This window comes from Camelus bactrianus, chromosome X (genome assembly GCF_048773025.1).
Source record: "Camelus bactrianus isolate YW-2024 breed Bactrian camel chromosome X, ASM4877302v1, whole genome shotgun sequence".
Classification (NCBI taxonomy): Eukaryota; Metazoa; Chordata; class Mammalia; order Artiodactyla; family Camelidae; genus Camelus; species Camelus bactrianus.
Genome location: NC_133575.1, coordinates 100,943,456 through 100,961,999, shown reverse-complemented (window position 1 = coordinate 100,961,999; position 18,544 = coordinate 100,943,456). Strand labels below are relative to the sequence as shown.

General features: G+C 45.8%; 1 protein-coding gene across 15 annotated transcripts in view; it reads right to left on the bottom strand.

Annotated features, from left to right (window-relative positions):
- Positions 1-210: 210 nt before the first annotated feature.
- ARHGAP36 (Rho GTPase activating protein 36) overlaps positions 211-18,544 on the bottom strand; it is a 152,503-nt gene continuing 134,169 nt past the window's right edge. For 12 of the 15 annotated variants that reach the window (XM_074359866.1, XM_074359860.1, XM_074359868.1 and 9 more), the window contains 12 exons: positions 8,250-8,408; positions 6,948-7,013; positions 6,204-6,439; positions 5,771-5,963; positions 5,531-5,586; positions 5,152-5,302; positions 4,572-4,720; positions 4,227-4,403; positions 3,895-3,992; positions 3,653-3,759; positions 1,829-1,936; positions 211-1,422 (listed from right to left, as the gene is read on the bottom strand). In XM_074359866.1, the coding sequence (XP_074215967.1) occupies positions 1,265-1,422; positions 1,829-1,936; positions 3,653-3,759; positions 3,895-3,992; positions 4,227-4,403; positions 4,572-4,720; positions 5,152-5,302; positions 5,531-5,586; positions 5,771-5,963; positions 6,204-6,439; positions 6,948-7,013; positions 8,250-8,358 (1,608 nt within the window). In that variant the 5' untranslated portion in view covers positions 8,359-8,408 and the 3' untranslated portion in view covers positions 211-1,264. Of the gene's footprint in view, positions 1,423-1,828; positions 1,937-3,652; positions 3,760-3,894; positions 3,993-4,226; positions 4,404-4,571; positions 4,721-5,151; positions 5,303-5,530; positions 5,587-5,770; positions 5,964-6,203; positions 6,440-6,947; positions 7,014-8,249; positions 8,518-11,000; positions 11,074-18,544 lie in introns of those variants that run through there. The other 3 variants (XM_074359863.1, XM_074359862.1, XM_074359858.1) reach the window with 3 other exon arrangements.

The window sequence follows — 18,544 nt, the reverse complement described above, 5'->3', positions numbered from 1 at the left end:
CATTTTCTCCATTCTTTTAGTCCATATCACCCTTCCCCTTTATTCCATTCATTCAATCCCTTTATAGCATGTCACCCCTTTTATTCCACATCACTCTCTATTCTTTTATTCCTCTCCCCCATCTCTCTTTTCCCCTCAGCTCCAGTCAGAGCTTCCCAACTCACCAACAAAATTTCAAATTAAAAGAAAAATGACACAGTAAGCCAGGAATATGCTGCTGTCACAACACAGATGTTTATTAATGATTAAACGCCAGAGAAGTTTTAACAATCACAAATCTTCGAGCTCTGTGGTTGTTACCCATCATGTGATCAATTTCTATCCCTCAATACAATACATTCTTCATTTTATGGACCTTAGCAGTTGTTATCCATCAATAACAGCTATAATTTTGGATGTCATACATAACCCATATCTGTGTTTTACCAGAGCATGTCCCGCAAATTTGTACCGTCCTGCATAGAGGAACTACAGAGACGATATTTAAGAACATTTGTAATCAGGTGAATTTTACTACTTAGAACTATGTGTCCATACCTAACTAGCTGTTTTGCTGACAACAGGATGTGATTGCCAGCTGTCTGTAAAACAGATCTAGTTAATGAAATCAAATTTTTCCTCTAACTTTTGACCCCAGAAAAGCTAGTTAGGTATCTCAGGATTTGGGGAGTGGCTGTTTGTCGAGCCATTTGTCTAAATAATTTGGAAAAGATTATCCTGAGGTGGCAGAGTTGCTGCGGGGACATGGCTATGAGTTGGTGTGACATGGTTCAGCATTGTTTGTCAGCTGTCAGCAGGCTGACCTAACGTCCTAGCATGCCTCTTGAGGGCCTTTCCAATTGAGCTCTTAGGAGGGGGGTAGGAAAGTCAGGTAAAGCATGCAATCCCCTTTGGGGGAGGGAAAGCACCTCGAGATTTGTGGGCTTCTCTGGGGCAGATGTTTACCACAAATGTCACATCAATTAAAGAAACAGCTGTAGTAAGGGAAAGCCAGGATCAGGGGTAAAAGAGAGAGGCAAGGTAGCACCAGGGCGCCTGGGCATGACACAGAAACATCTCTGTTTTTACCAGCTGAAGGGACCAAGCATCCCCAGTGAAGGGGCTGGCAGTGTGTCTGGAATTCTCATCCTGACCCGAGCATCAGGCGGAACTCCTTCTGACCCTCAGATCTTTACCTTCAAGAATCTCCTTAATGTTTCCTGTGGCATCCCAGGTCTACCCCCACCCTTTTCCCCTGTCTGGCACCATATAGAAGGAGAAACATCTAATGAAAGAAGTAGCCGATGCCAGTTTTGGCCTCCTTCTCCCGGGGCACACGGAGCAATGGGTGGTCTTGCTCCGGAATGGGGGGGTTACCCGCTCCTTCCTCATCGTCATGGGAACGGGCAGTGCCGGGAGGCACAGCTGGCTCCTCAGAGGAACCTGGAAAATAGTAACAATGTTAACACCTTATATTTCTAGACTTCATACTTTGCACAGCACCCAAGAGACTAAAACCTAATTTTGAGCTTCAACTACAGTGTGAGGCAAGAGGTTAGGGCAGAAATCATTATCCCCATTTGACATGTAAGAAAACTGCAGCCTAACAGTAGAACATAGATCTCTAAATCTAGGCCCACTGTGGAAGCTAGGGGCAGGGCAGGCAGGAGGGCAGGGCCATGTTAGAGAACAGAAAGAGTGAGACAGGTACCCCGTGCTTAGAGAAAATGGGCAACACCACCAGGAAAGCGGGGGACTGGGTGGCCTCCTAACAACCACCACCACCCTACAACCAGCCTGACTAACTTTACCAAGCAAATGAGTAACAAAGCTGGAGCCGGAAGCTTACAGTACTTCATGGACAGGAGAAAGCAGGTATCGGTCTTCAGTGACTCTGAGGAGGACTTGTAGTTCATGACTTGGCCAGGTTGAGACTTGTTTTTAAGGAAGGTGGTATCTACAGGAAATGTAACATCTGCATCATCTTTACAGAACTGAATTGACTTTGGATTCTGAACTTCTTTAGAGTCAAGATTATTAGGCATTGGAATTGCTTCCACATTCATAATTTCTTCAAGGTGGATGGCTAGATCTGGCTGAGGGTCTGGAATTGTACTGAGAAGGGAGACATCTTCAGACTCTGGAGCAACAATGGTAATTTCATCTTCTTCAAAAGTGTTGGCTAGGTCTTTCTGAGAATGTGGAATTTCATTGTGAATTTGAGCATCCTCGGGTTCTGGGACTACACTGAGAACTGAGTCTTCTTCAAGATTGGGGTTTTCTTTGGAGTCTTGGATTCCACTGACACCAGAGGCTTCTTCATGTCCTGGGATTTCTTCAGCATCTGAGGCTTCTTCATTGTCTGTAACTCCACTCACATCTGAGGATTCTTCCTGGCTTTGAATTTCATCAAAATTGGAGACATCTTCAGGGCTCGTTACCATATGGAGAGCTGGGACCTCTTCAGAGCCTGGAATTCCATTGATTTCTGGAGTTTCTTCATGATCTGGAATTTCTTCAGTATCTGAGGTTTCTTCATCATTTGGGACTCCATCAAGAGCTGGAATCTCTTCAAGATTGGGGTCTTCTTCAGAGTCTGAGAGTCCATTAACCTGTGGAGATGCTTCATGATTTGGGATTGCATGACCACCAGGGGCTTCTTCAGGGCTTGGGACCACATGAAGAGCTGGGACTTCATCAAAATCAAGGTCTTCATCAAAGTCTGAAATCCCATTGACCTCTGGGGCTTCTTCGTGGTCTGGAATTTCTTCAGCATTTGAGGCTTCATCATTTGGGATTTCATCAAGAGCTTGGACCTCTTCAAGATTGGGATCTTCTTCAGAATCTGGGTTTTCATCATTATCTGAGTGATCTGCATGGTCTGGGATATCATCAGTGTCCAGGGGGGCTTCTTCATTATCTGGGATTTCATCAGTATCTGAGGCTTCTTCATTGTTCAGGATTACATCAAGATATGGAACTTCTGCAAGGCCAAGATTTTGGTAGTCTTCAAAATCTGGTCCTTCTTCAAGGTCGTGGTTTGGGTTTTCTCCAGGGTTTGGGATTTCTTGCACATCTGGAGCTCCTTCAGGATCTGGAACCATATCAAAATATGGTATTTCTTCGAAGTCTGGGATTTCAAATAGTTCTGGAATTTCATCATCAGGGTCTAGAATGTCCTCAAGAGGAGGAAGATCATCAAAATTCAGGGTATCATCATCGTCATCATCATCATCATCATCATCATCATCATCTCCTTCTTCTCCTTCTTCTCCTTCTTCTCCTTCTTCTCCTTCTTCTCCTTCTTCTCCTTCTTCTTCTTCTTCTTCTTCTTCTTCTTCTTCTTCTTCTTCTTCTTCTTCTTCTTCTTCTTCTTCTTCTTCTTCTTCTTCTTCTTCTAGCTCTGGAATGCCTTCGAGATGTGGGCCTTGAATCTCAAGGTCATTTGGAATCTCAAGACCTTGGACTTCACCAAAGACTACCCCTTGATTGAGATACTCAAATACTAGTTCTTCATTGACTGACACATCTTCCTCAGAGGACTCATCTTCCTCAAGGGGTTCATCTTCAGTAAGGACCTGGCGTTCAGGAAGGGCCTGACCTTCACCAAGGGACTGACCTTCAGCAAGGGCCTGACCTTCAGCAAGGGTCTGACCTCCAGCAGGAAACTGACCTTCATCAAAGGGCTTGCTTTGAGCAAGGACAGCAGCCTGGGCTTCAGCAGAGTTTTCCACTGGATCAGAAAGTAAAGCATCCTCTTCCATCTTTATTCGTGCACTCCTGAAGGGGAATGAATTTGAAAAGTAAGTCAGTTTGTATACTTGGGTTGACTAACATAAAGATGGCCTGAGGTTGGAAGCCCCCATAGGGAATTCTCCTTCAGGCTAAGTGTGGACAAACCAGGAAAACACTCACTGGATCTTCCTCAAATTCCTGCGTCTGATAAAATCAAGGGCTTCAGGACTGGATTTCCACACACGCTTAGCAACCTGCCTCTGAATATGGGGAGGCACCTGAGGGTAAAATTAGCAATGTTAGCCTTTATTACGTAACAATTTTTAAATTTATACTCATCTCTGTCAGGTACCCAGAACTGAAGGCACCATGACCAAAAAATGTAGGAAGAATTTCTAGATTGGGAGATTTATGGCTGCCTGCTTTGGGTGATCTTAGGGTTACATGTAGAATGCTTCCTTGCCTTGTGAACAGGAGACAGTGAAATAAGTGTGTCCAAAGCTTCCACCTACCTGGAAGAGGACATCCCAGTTATCAATCATGGCACGGACCACATTGACAGAAGCAACATAGTGGTCAATCCCCAGTTTTGTCTTCCTGGACTCCCTCTTGGCAGAATTCCCCCTCTTCAGGAGAGCAGATCCAAACACCAAGGCCAAATTGGTGGAAGTCATACGATTGCCTGAAATCTGGATAAAGGATAGAAAAAAATGATCAATTCTGAAGCAGTAATGGAAGTTATACAAATAGAAATGTCTCTTTTTGTTCTTGTTTCCCTTTGTCTCTGTCTCTCTCACATATACTCCCATGCATGTCCCCTACTATAGCTCTCACTACCCTTTCCCAGAGCTTTTTACCAACTGTCCATCAATGCCAATGGAGTCCTCGCAGTTCTCAGTGATCTTATGCAGGGCCTTCAGCAGACGCTCCAGGGTGTCACTGTGGCAGGGAGGCATCAGGTAAACCAGCAGTTGCAGGGCAGAAAGCTGATCCTGCGGCTTCAGAGCTAGAGGAAGGAAAACCGGGGCTGGCTTAGGGGGCTAGCTTTGGTAGCAACCTGATACAAAGAGAGATGTGATTCTGGTTGAAAATTGCTGAAGGCTATGGAGAAAGTACCCAGGCATCTTTCCTTTGCTCATTCCCAAAGCACTTGAGTTCAGGAGCCCTAAAAGCAAATAACAGCTCCCATCAAAATCAGACCCCCTCTACAGAACCTAGGTTCTTCTTTGCCCTAAGAGAGCACACACAGCTTCAAGAAGCTCTAGAGAAATTTCCAAACAACAGACTTATAATGGAATCCAGAGAGGTGTTTTCATCTTCTGATGTTCTTTCTGCCTTAGTTCCTTGAGGTCTTGCAGCCTGAGTTCTGTCCCCAGACCCCCACAATCCCTGTACTATTTCCTTCCCTTGCCCAACAAGGGAAAGCAGAAGACTAACTTGCTGTCAGGAGGAAGGACATGTACAGATCATCTGGCAGCAGGGAGTCCTTCATGTCACGGAAAAATTCCTTGAGGAGTGCAGCCACATCATGGACATTCTGAGTGTCATCCAGCACTACATCCAGACCTTGATCAAATTCTTCACGGAGCTAGAAAAAGGGGAGAGAATACGTGCACTGACTGCTCTGCCCACCACAGGCTCCCTCTTCTCAGGGTTCAATGGAGGTAGCTGGTAATATGGTGTGCCTAGAGGGCTGGAAAGAAGCCCTTGCTCCCCTCCACCAAGCATGACATTCTCTTCAGGTCTATGGAGAAGCCCCCATCCCCACTTGCTTTTTCTCACTCAAGGAATAAAAATGTACACATAGCTGATTTACCTCACGCACTCTTTCCTCAGAATATTCCAGGGTGAAAATCCCCACTGTGCTTAAGCCTGAAAGAAAAAACCAGGGAATGCTAAGTATCTCTGGTTCTTTTCCTCCCCCATTGCATCCCAATCCCAAGTGGTTGCAGGGGAATGTTCCAAGCCCTTCATCCCTTGACCTCTTTCTCTCGCCTTCTCTAGAACACTGGTCTTCCTCTTCAATTGCCTCTTAACCATAATTTTGACCCCTTACCATATTTCTCAATGAAGCTGCAGCACGCCTCAACAACATGGGGGATTTGCTTTGCAATCGGATTGAGGCTCATTTTCCTTTTGGATCCCAGAAGTCGCTGGCCAATTGGAAAGGAAATCTTGGAAAGTTGCAGGGTCTGCAGCAGCAGGGCACCGTCCTCCAGTTCAGCCAGGCTATCCACAGAGACTGCACCCTGCGGAGAAACCCAGACTATCTTAAAATGGAGGAGCAGGAGGGTCGCTTCAGACCTTCCTGAGAAGTGAGTCACATTTACAACAGGAGACATTCTCTCTGTGGCAAGCCAATTCCACCCCTCCAACGCATTCTGTTCAGCCTCCCCCCACCTCCCAGGACACAGGCCTTGACCCTCCAGCCCATATCCCTACACACTTCGGGGAGGGCCCCTGCCTGAAACCTGGAGGGTTTAACTCACTCGACGCCCACGGCGGGTGAACTCCCGGGGCAATGAGGGCTCTTCTTGTCTGCGACTGAAAAAGCGCCGGATGCGGCCAAACATTCTTTGCACCACGTTTCCCCGACGACGGCCCGCAGCCTGACGGGTGGCTTCTTCAGTCTGCATCGCGGCTCTCAGTTCAAGTTGCTTGCGGCGGGTAAGCTCGTTCACCAGCACCTCTTCCAGGCGAATGCCAAAAGTCTTGAGTGATGCGGCTGAGAAGCCAGAGAAAGAAAGAATGAGAAACGTCAACGCTCTGTAGCGCCTAAGTCCAGAGGAACTGCAAGGGGCTGTAGCACTCCTCTAAGCAATCGCCCCTGTCAACCCCAACCCGCCAGACCCACAGCATTTCTCCCAGGGGAGGTAGCCAAAAAGACCCTGAAGAGGTTTGGCTGAAGGACTCAGCTCCATCAACTACTCCGACGGAGTCCCTGCCTTAAGTCATGCCAGGAGGTGACCACCTTGAAGCAATGAGGGCAATTTCTTCTGGGCGACCTGTCTGGGGTGATCCACGGAGAAGGCTTAGACAGATATGATGGGACCGCCCGTCATGCCTGCAGCTGGTGCGCCATTTCCTGAAATCATCCCCTGCGGGGTTTCTGAAAGGGGGGTGAGTGCCCCCAGGGGCAGTGGGCCCCGCCCTGTCTCCAGTAGCCAGGGACGCAAAACAGGAGGGGTGCAAGACTTCACTTCTTTTCTAAGGAAAGTATGAAAGGCCCTCACCCCTCTCTTGTCCTCTCAGAATCAAAAACCACTTCTCCAAGGTGTTTGGACGGTCAACAGGTAGAGCTATGGGAAGAGAAAAAGAAAATACACGCACTTTCACACAAATGGGATTTGATAAGTCACTAAAACATCGCAATGCATTGATCCACAGAGACTGAGGAGGAAAGCGGGACAAACAGCTCTGTCCAGCACCCGAAGTGTTTTGCTTTCACTCAGCCTCAGTTTCCCCGTTTGAAAACGGGACCAATCCTATCTACCGCATATGAGACTCCAAGAATTTAAACAAACCAGACCATCTAAGGCGCCGCGTGCGTGGCGCGCATATTGTTACGCACCAGCAGTATCTCGACACAACGCTGAAAGCGTAAATTCCTGGGCTCAGAGGCGGCGGGACAGTGCAACAGGCGAGGGGAGGGGCTCTGCCTGCGGCGCCGCCGCGAGGAGGGGTCGCTAAGTTACTGCAGGTGCGCTCGCTCCCGGGATGCCATCGGCTCCCCGCGCTGCGGCGGCGGGAGAAGCGGCGACACCTGCTGTCCCCGCCCTCCGACCCACGCAGTGGCGGCTGCCTGCGGGTTCTCCTAGCCCTTAGTTGCGCTCCTTTTAGGCTGCTCCTGCCGCGCGCGGCTGGCGAGCCTGCAGCCCCCTGCACTTTTCCTCACTGCAGCGGCGCTCCTCCGCTCGCGCGACCCCCGCCCTCCTCCCCTCAGCCACCGAATCTGCGCCTGCACAGCTAAGATAGCGGGCGCGTTCGACCCCCGTCCGGAGCCGGGTCGCGCTCCCTCCCTGCCCGCCCTCCTCCTCAGCCAGCAGAGGTGGACAGCAATCCCAGCGCACTTCTCGCCGCCGCTCCCTGCACCCGCACGCCCTCCCGCTCTACCCAGGGATTGGCGCATGTCTCTCTCCCACTATCTCGCTTTCTCCCCTTACTCTTCGTCTCTCAACCGCGCTATCTCTGTCTGCCCCAGTCCTCTCTGAGGGTCCCTCTGCGCCTCCATCTCGTTCTGGCTCTTTATAGCACCGCACCTGGTGCGTCTGTCTCTTCACCTGTCCTCTGTCCACCTGTCTGTCTCTGATATCTGCCTGTCTTACTGCCCTCAAGCCCCCAGGCTTCGATCCAACTCAACTAATCTTTACCACTTCCCAATTCAACAAACACCCTTCAACTCCCGCTCCCTCAGCTCTCCTGGAGCCTGGAGAACCAACCAAGTCCGAGACCAGAGAAGAGCCCCCAACTCGTCCCGCCCGGGGGGTCCACTCGGCCCCGAAGGAGAGGATGCCACATCCCGGGGTACTGCTCACCTCTTTCAGGTTTGAATTCAGAGAGGAATTGCCTGGCCACGAGTTCGTGGTAAGCAGTCTCTTGCAGCTTCAGACGCTCCAGCTCGGAGAGGCTGTGTATTGATACCATCTTCGTCCTGCGTTCCGGGTTGTGTCCTGGGGCTCCTCCCAAGACGTTCACTAAAAAAATAAAGGCGGACACCAACAGTAAAGGGGGCATGATTCTGGGGCACAGTGTCCTTGCTGCCTTCAGAAAAGGAATGCAGCCACCCATTCTGGAACCGGATGATTATCAAGGCTGCATCATCCAATTGTCACTGGACCTGGTGGAGGGAACTATGGGGGGAAGGGTGGGAAAGGGGGAGGGAAAACTGGGAGGCGGCTTCACTCTCAAGCAGAGCTGCCTCTGGTTGCTTATTTAAAAAAAAAAATCCAACTTCAAAAAACATCAGCCCTGAACTGACAATCCCACAGTCCAGAAAAGAGAAAACCTAATCAGAGGCAAAAAAAAAAAAAAAAAAAAAGCAGCGGCAGCAGAAGAAGAAAAAAGATTAAAAAAAAAAAAAACCCAACCTTACTCCCAATTTAAAAAGGCACATTAAGATAAGAATAAAGTAATATTTTCCCATTAATTATTTAGAACATTGATGGAGTTTATTTTTTTAATAATGCTTGATGCTGTCCAGTTTGGGTGAAATGGGCATGTTCATCTAGGTTAGAAGCCCTGTAAATTTTGTACAGCTCTTCTAGAAAGCAAACTGAACACATGAGTCTGAAGCCAAAAATCATCCCCAGGCCCTTTGACCCAGTAATTCCCTTTCTAGGAATCTATCCTAATGAAAACTTCCTACAGACAGGAAAAATCATATGCAAATGAGCCATAACAGTAAAAAATCAAGGGAAAAAAAAAAGCTAGCCCACCAAGGAGACTAGTTATATAAATTATGGAATAGCCACAGTATGGAAAGTTATGCAATCATTAAAGTGATGTTTACAAAGAGCTTTTGAACAACAAATATAAAATACAGAATTGTATTAATTATGATTACAACTATGTGAGAAAAAATGCATAAAAATAAAAGACTGAAAGAAATGTACCTAATTACTAGCAGTATCTGTATTAAGTGAAGGGATTTTGTTTGCCTTTTGCCTTTTATCTATTTACAAAAATTGTACAACTTGATTATATTATTTTTCCTGGGAAAAAAACCCCCAGCTTGTACCAAAACAAACAAGCATCATTTCCAGGCCATTTCTAATGAAACTCCCATACAGGATGGGTAGAGTGAAGTTTGTCTTAGTGCACTGGCAAATCTGTTTTTATACAGCCCTTCTCCATGATACCCACTATCTCATACTGCTCCCAGGATTCCCAGAACCCCCCAGTGGGGATCTCCATAGACCCCACACAGCATTCTTTCCTGCACATCCTCACCTCTATTATTAGTTTGTTATTTCATGCATGCATTAAAAAGAAAAGAAAAAGAAAAAAATATTAATTGCCCACTTTGTTCCAAGCACTAAAGATTAAAATATGAGCAAAATAATAATACTCTTTTCATAAAGGATTTAACAGTGCCATGAAGGAGATACACAGGTTAGCAACAATTTACAAAACCTTGTGATAAGTCAATCGGCCAAGATATAAACAAACTACTGTGAAAGCAGAAAGGAGGAAACATCTAAGTTTGCTTGGAGACAGGGAGGGGGGAGAGTACAGAAAGAGAGAACATCTTGTGCAAAGGCAAGGAGATGGGAGAGAGGTTGTTATATTCATAAAGCTCTATAAAGGGGCTAGAAGGAGATAAATCTGGATAGGCAGGAATGAGATCATGAATGGCCCTATAAGCCATGTGAAGGAGCTGGACTTTCTCCTGAAGGCAATAGAGAACTACCACAGGGTTTTAACTGGGAAGTTACAGAGTCAGAGCTGCAGCTTGGAAAAATCACAGAGTAGTGAAAAGCACGGTTTGGGTAGAAAGCCTGGGATTTTATGGGTAGAGTTGACAAGACTTAGAGAATTTATTGTAGAGGAAAGGATAGCTCCAAAGTTTATGGTTTGGGTGAGTGCGTGGATGCTTGTTCCTGATGGAGAAGATAATTTGGGACATGGGGAACTAAATCTTTTGACAAGAAGGGAAGTGGTCACATGCCACTCTTCTCAGCCCCTTTTCCCATAGAATTTTATGATAATAGTCTATATATTATTGGGGGGGGGTGCTTAAACTCCAAAGATCAGGTAATGTAGCTTTGACAGAGAAAAGGTAGGTGGAAGTTTATCATTCAATAATCTATTTAAATAAGCTCTGTCCAAAAAAAAAAAAAAAACCCTCACTTATTTTGTTTCCAAAATCCTCTTTTGCCCACTTTCTTTAATGGTCAAATTCACACATGTCAGAAATAAACACTTGCCGGATAACTGAAGTTCAGTATGAAATAGAATGAGGAGTATTTCTATGGCTCTTAAATTGAGCTAAGAGGAAAATTCTTAGCATGGATCTTTTTAAATGTCCTTCAACTGCAAAGCACCATCCCCTGGACCCTAAGCCCAACCACCAAACTGTATCCACAAAATGACCATTTTAACCAAAGCCAAATGCACAGAACCTAACCACAGTCCCAAACTAAGCTGCTAGTAATCCTCCACTCATAATAGTAGGTCCAAAACCAATTAACCAAGGGTCTCATTCCGACACACGCAGCCTAGCTCTGGCTTAATTTTACTAACATGGCTCCCCTTTTCCCCTTACCCCAATCCAGACATTTTTGTACCTGTTTTGGAGTTGCAGCTATTTCTTCTTGCCGAGGCTTATAAGATCTGGTCCTCCAAAGAGTATAGCTGATTCTTTCAGCCGAAAAGATGAAAATCAAATCCTCTCGCCCCCAAAAAATGAGGTGAGAACAAACAAGAGAACCTCAAAACAACACCAGCCAAAGAGAGAGGGAGAGAGAGAGAGAGAGAGAGAAGCCTTTGAGAGATGAGTCAGCCTAGATGCTTACAATTCCAAAGGAAATCAAAGGCCTTAGAATAAATCGTTTGTCATTGCCTCCTGCTCAAAGATACAGGGCTAAACTTAAGAGCAATCATATGCCATAATTCTGCCATCAAAATTGACACTGTCTTGTTTGCCTTCAACCATTTCAAGGCACCAGTAGAATATATGACAGAAGCAGAATTAGGGAGGCCAGTGTCCCCAGACAAGACGCAGATGGGCAGGTGAGGAGGGGGACCAAAAAATAGGGTGCCACACTATGAGAGGCACATAACAGATTCATGAGATTTGAATATTTGTCCTTGGGCCTGATTTTCCAAGCTGATTACAAAAGGAGGCTCCTCACCAAGAACAAGGTGCCAAGAGATCTCTCTTGCTCCAAAGTGTCTTCTCCTTCCCCCTTCAGCCTGCCCTGGCACTGGCCTGAAGCGACCATAACATCAAAAAGATACTCAAGAAGGACAATGAAAGCAAGCCCTCTCAGTTTCAGCCTAGAATTCAAGACATTTGCAAATATATATATATCATTAAACAAATATCTGTAATGGCCCCTGGAGTTAGAGCTAAATAGAACTGAGCTCAAAGCCAAGCTTTAATGGGGTTTTTTTTAGCTGTGTGTTCTTAGGAAAGTCTGTTGAAACTTCTGAGCCTCAGTGGCTTCCTCTCTAAAATGGGGAAGTGATGCAGTACCCATTTCAGCAGTTGTGTAAGAATTAAAAGAATAATGTATGTGTGATATTTAGCATTGGTTTTTAATATACACATTGATATTGAAGGTTCTTTGCAGAGGGCCTGACTTTACCAGAAAATATCAGGTTTCAAAAGTAATTACATAAAATTAGAATTTGTATCAGTGCACCCAAAGACCTACTCTGTTTAATCTCTACTAAATTTGAATTAAATTAAAACAGGTAAAAATAATCTCAGGAGACGGTTGGGAATAGGTCTTTCTTCTTCAATCTCCAATGGCATCAGGGTCAAGTACAAAAAAATCATTTGATAAAATTCAGAAAAACTAACTGCACAGGTCAATTTTTCAAATGCTATTATTCAGATCAGTAAAATGCTTATAAGTCTCAAATTTTATTTGTCTTTCAAACTACCCAATTTCACATTGTCACTAGGAAAAGAATATATAATTTCATTTGGCTCAGTAAAAGGGCTAGGATATTAGCAGATACCAAGAGAGAATTTGAACAAAGAACAAAAGCACACCCAGATCAAGTCTCCAGCAACACAAAAAGGGGAAACACACATGAGTGACATCAAGATTGTTCCTCACATCCTCCTGAAATGCATGGCACAGATGGAGAAACAAATTAACGTCAGAAAGGTCACCCCACTTCGATATCGCGAGGACAGAAATGTCTCAGCGAGGCATAAATCCACAGCCTTTACAATTTGGAAGACTAATTTACTCCATTGTCCCCATCAAGTAGTTAGGGATGGTGCAGTGCTCACTAGTAAACATCTATGAGAAAATATAGGACTGCACTGATGCCATCGTTAGAACCCTTATAAATTAGGCACTTTATGGCACCATCAGAATTTTGCTTCTAGCCATTGAAAGATCTTTGGAGTTTGAGAAATTGATAGTGCACAGGGCTGAGTGCCCAGAAGGCATTGCATCTATGTTATTCAAATGTCTAGAGGCAGTGACAATGGATAAAGACATCCCCATTAATATATCACAACATGGGAAAGAGATACAGGTCTCTAGATGAAAACATTCAGGCACCAATTTGGTTTTCTGGCACATTACCTCATTCATCCTTGAGCATTAATGAGTTAGCCTTTAAGTTGTTATCCCATAACCTCCATTTCAGCGAAGGCTGCAGTCGTGATGAACATAATGGCTCATTTTACCTTATGTGGTGGTAATGCCCCAAGATAATTAAATTTGGGGACAGCATTCTACAATACATGGAGTTAGCCCATCATGCCATAGCAGAAGCTCATAAACTGGCAGTAGCATTGTTAAAATATATTCAGAAAAGCTCTGGCTTCAGAAAATGTTTTCAGAACTGCTTAGAATATTAGAATGGATCAGAGAAAGAAGGAACCTTAGCCATAAACTAGTTCAAAGTTTCCATTCTACAGTTCAAAAAAACTGAGGCTAAAGAGAGACAGGAGTTTGTCCAAGGCCACACCACAATTTAACAGCAGACTCTAGACAAGAACCCAGTTCTTCTCAATCCGAGGGTGCTTTACACTGCCCCATACACCTTTGCTCTTAATAGCTACAAAATAATGCATAGCTAAATAATGAAATCAAAAAATGGACACATAATCAAAGCCTAATTCGATAAGCCAGGGGAGGACATATCTGAAGGCAGATAGCCACCACAAATTACAATCTCTTTGTAAAATGAGTACAGTCGTCATTCTATAGAACGTGGGATGCCCTTTTAAAATTTTATTGACTAAAGAAACAACTCAAGCTCAGGATGGTGAAAAGCAACCTTTATGCTATAAACAGCCCAAAGAATAGTGTAAACAGGGTAATGTAACATCAAATACAACAAAATATTGATATTCTCACTGTTATCTGCAGTATGTGTCAGAGTGCATAATAGTGCTGGCATTACAAGCTGTGTTATCGTGTATCTTTTATTCCCCCCTTTTAGTTGCTGCTTCTAATAGTCGTGGCAAAAAAAAAAAAAAAAAAAAAGGAGTAAAAACATAAGATGTTCTATCAATAGGAGGTAATTTTTTTAATGTCTAACTTTTCTTATGCTTTTCATTTTCCCAAAAGCTTTCCTTATGCCCGTTATTTCCAGACCCTAGCACACAGTAGGTGTTCAATGTGTTTGTTGGGTGAATCATAGGATTATAAACTCTGACAGTTTTGAGAGAACATAAAGGTCTTGTAATTAAAACAGCTATTCGTGATTCATGGATAAATGAATCATGCCACTTCATTTTCACAACAGCCCCTGGGAACGAGGTAGGTTGGGTATTATGTTTCCCATTTTACTGATAACAACAAACTTAGGGCTCTGGAGCGGTTGTAACTTGCCTGAAGTTGCACAAACATGCCATGGAAGAATACGATCTGGGAATCAGCCTATCCTCAGGCCTGGTCTTGCCCTTTCCACCAAACCATGGTACACTACCAACAACTACTGCCTGGAACTGGGATGGCCTGAGTCAAGACTACCTTTTTTTTCTAAGGAGGTGGCTGAATTTTTGAGGTCTTTTTTTGATACACACTAGTCTTGGGAAGTTAGAATGAAAGTAGATGATTGGTAGACAGGATAGATAGATAGATAGATAGACAGACAGACAGACAGACAGGCAGATAAATGACAATGATAGATTGATTGATAAATAGACAGATATAAAGATACAGATATATATGGCTTTTGAAAAACACTATTATGAAAGGTAGAGGAGAGGAGTGGATAGAGGAGAAAGGCACCAGAAGCCCTATTTATTCCTCCCATTACATCTCTCACCTCAGCCCACTCCCTAAGCTGACATTCCTGAAAAGATCCTGAGATATAGACTAGAACTTGGGTTCAAATCCCAACCTTACCACATATAAGTTCGCACACTCATCAACCAAGTGACTTGGAGCTAATTATCTCACTTTTCTGAACCTCAGTTTCATCACCTTACAAAATAAGAACTATGATAACTATTAGGTGTGGCTGTAGTAAAGATTAAATAAAAGAGAGGGTGAGATGAAAGAATCCCCCAAAGGATATAGTGCTGTACCAAGGTGAGGGATTGTGCTCCCACCCCCTCATACCTGAGAGTCAAATTCGAAAGGAAGACAGCAGAAGTGCTGCTACCTGGAATGGAGCAGATAGTGCCCACTGAAGAGTGCCCTTGCACCATCCATTGAAGGTGAAAAGGGGTACTCACCCCCTGTCAGCAGGAGGCACACTTTCAGAGGGGATGAGTTGAACTGTTTCTTTGCTGGTTCTTTCATGATCAGAAATGCAAGGCAACTAACTGTGGGGGTTGGGGAGGATCAGTCTAGACTCTGAAATGTAGAAAAAAAGTTTAACTGGCTCACAGAAGGGACTCAGTCCCTACCTTTGGTTTCCTCAGCACTGTGTGTAAGCTATCCATGCTAGGAATGATGGAGGAAAGGGGGGAGTCGTCCAGAGTGAAAAGTCTCAGTTCCTGCCCTTGGGACCTTATAGCCTAGCTGGAGGTCACACAAATGTCAATAATCTGAAGGACTATCAAGAAAAGCCCTTGGGTCTAACAGAATCCTTCCCTGCCTCATTTAAATACATGTTCTCTCCTATCATTCCTTTAAGGAATATTAAGAATTGACTATTTCCTCAAGTCCACCAGCACTGGGAAGACCCTTATTCAGCTGTAGGTTTTCAGTATGCATTCAGTAAACTGATTCATTTTCACCGTCTTCCCAACTCCCCTGTCCCCCAAGCCCTCTGCCTTTAAGACACATTCCCTTTCAGACACACACATTCCCTCTCACAAACATCCATACACACACACAACCTCATGCATTCCCCTTACACAGTTACACACACACACACACACACACACACACACACACACACATACACACACCAAACATACACAGAATAGACCTCTCCCATGTATTCACTACAACACAGGGAAGGAGGGAAATGAGACTCTGAATTAAAGAGAGGGCCATCAAGCATTTGCCCCTGCAGACCCAAGCTGGGGCTTCTACAGGGTGGGCATGAGGGAGAAACAACCAACGGGATGACACCTCCCCCAAACAATTTGGACAGAGATCTGTCAAGGAAACCTTCAGAATAAAGTTGTTTGCTGGATCTGTGTGAGAACTACCTCTCCACCTTTGTTCCCCCACCCCCACCTGCTTCTCTTCTCTTTTGATTGTATCTCCCCTAAGAAGCAGTCAATTTTCTGCAGTTTTCTTCTTCAAAATTCTGTCTGAGTGGCTGTCATAGGGAACTGGGGCTGTGGGAGATGTTTCCCTGGTAGTATGCATGATAGGAATGGTATTTTAAAACTACAGTAAAATAAACGTATTTTTTTAAATATCAATGCCTGTCTAACCACCTGTATCTATCCTCCTTCAAATTAGACCACTATCTTGACTATGACACAGTAGAAAAAGAAAAAAAAAGCAAAACCTAGACCAGGAGTCAGGACGTCTGCCTAGTTACTAAGCAGCTGAGTGGCCTTGGACAAGTCTGTGAGCATCTCCAAGCCCCCAAACACAACCAGTGTAATTCATTATTACCCTGTTTATCTAAGAACACGGTAGGGACACAGTTCTCATATCTGCCATCTGCCATCTGCTCAGTCTTTGATTCTTCCACAGGACTTAGCCAACTCCAGGACACAGGGCCACGCTGCCGCTGTGTACAGCTGGAAAGAGAGCGTCCCTGCCCTTCTGAAAGCCTCTAGGGGCCACAGTGAGTGGGTGGGGGTGTCTAAGCGGATCTCCCTATTCCTCTCTAATGGAGCCCCAGCCCGGCAGTCTGCCCTCCACCCTGAGCTAGGTGACCGCAGAGGGAGAGGGAGCAGGGTGAGGGGAAGACGGACAAGAACCGGCCGGCCGCGACTTCGCGCCATCCCCTTAAGGCTTGTCCTGCGCCACAGGTGGCGGCTGCCAAGCGCGGTCAGGCGGGGTTGTGCCCCGCGCGTCCCGCCCCTACGTGGCTCAAGAGCGCGCAGAACCTGCAAAGTTAAACAAAGCCCCGCGGCGCGCAAAACCCACTCTCGCCGCCTGCCCCTGCCGAGAATTCGAAAAATGCACTCTTTCTTGCGTGCTCCACGTTTGAGCCCTTGAACGCGAAAAGCTGGGCACCTTGTTCAGCCCTCGCAGCCTTCCTCTCCCTCCCTCACGTCGGGTCCTCCACTTGGAGTGCCCTCACCTCCCACTTTAGCCCCTCGAGGGGCTGCACTCAGGCCCCTGGAGCCCTGCCCCTGCACTACCTCTTGGCGACTCTCCTAGTCCGGCCAGGGAATAATGGCTGCGTGACCCGCTGGTCAGTCCTGCGGCGCGACACGACCCGTCCTGGGACGAGCTGCCGCCGGCAATGTGAGAGCGATGAGCTCTGACGCTCTGATTCCCCCACTCTCTCTCTGAAGTCTTCCGCGGTGGGGCAGGGGCTGATTCATCTCAGTTCTCCACGCAGCAGCCAACTCAGTGCCTTACGCATACCTGTTTGCTAAATTCCCTGGGCTACTCCCACTGCTTTTCATTGTACCCCACAATCTTCCTTCCCTTTATTCAAAACTGATTTCTCCTTCAAGATTCAGCCCAAAGGTCCCTTTCTCTGGGTACTCCGAATTCCTCTCCCCCTGACCATGCCACACAACCTCACCTTATTGCTGAAGGAAAGGCAGAAGCAGAGGTCCACACGGCTAAGAAATTTACCAAAGGGCACAGAGGTAATTAGTGGCAGAGCCAAGAGGAAGGCCCAGAACTCTCGGATCCCAGCTCAGCACACCTTTTGCTAGCCCTCATCCCTTCCCTTCTGCCCTGACTTGTATGGCATTGGGGGGCAGGTAGTAGCATCCCTCGTTAGCCCTTTCCACACAAGGGCTGCACAAGGAATAACCCCCTTCCCCTCCCTGCCTTGCTCTTCCTTCTCCTTGTTTCCCATCTTGTCCAGTGCCTCTGTTCTTCCAAACTCAGAGACAAAAAGGTCATTTTGCTCAGAGTTCAATGAACAGCAAGAGAAAACAGAAGCCCTCTACCCATCTGGATGAGAGTGGTCTCAGTAACCTCCCCCCCCAACACACACACACACACACACACACACAACTATAGTCATCATCTTTCTTTTTCTTCTTTGCACCTGGAGAAGTCAGAAGGCCATTCACACCTGCCCAAACCTTCTTACCTCCTAATACAGCTTCCAAAAATGCCTCCTTCTAATCTGGAGCCCAACAATCATATATTCAAATCACTATTCAGCCAAGCAAAAATGTATTATTCGTAAGCACTAAATATTCTCATCTGATGCAACAAGGGCAATACAGGGTTATAAATGCAAGATCTCAAGTGGAGAGAATTTTAAATAAACAATTACACCCCCTCACAGCTGAATTTTCTACTCTTCTGGATGAAGTAAATGGACAAAGGGAGAATGTTGTTGACACAGAGGGACTGCAATAAAAAAGAAAGAGGAGAGGAGAGTCAAGAATATCAGAGACTCTGGGTGAGCCCAGCAAGAGGGAATGAGAAGGAACAGAGCCTAAGCAAAGGAGAGGAGGAGGGAAGGAAAGGGGAAGGGATAGAGGGCAGGTGCTGACGCCTGGCAGACACAGGTCCTGGGGGAGCCCAGAGAAACATGGACTCAGTCCCTAAAGGCTCAGAGATGTGGCTCTTAGGGATCT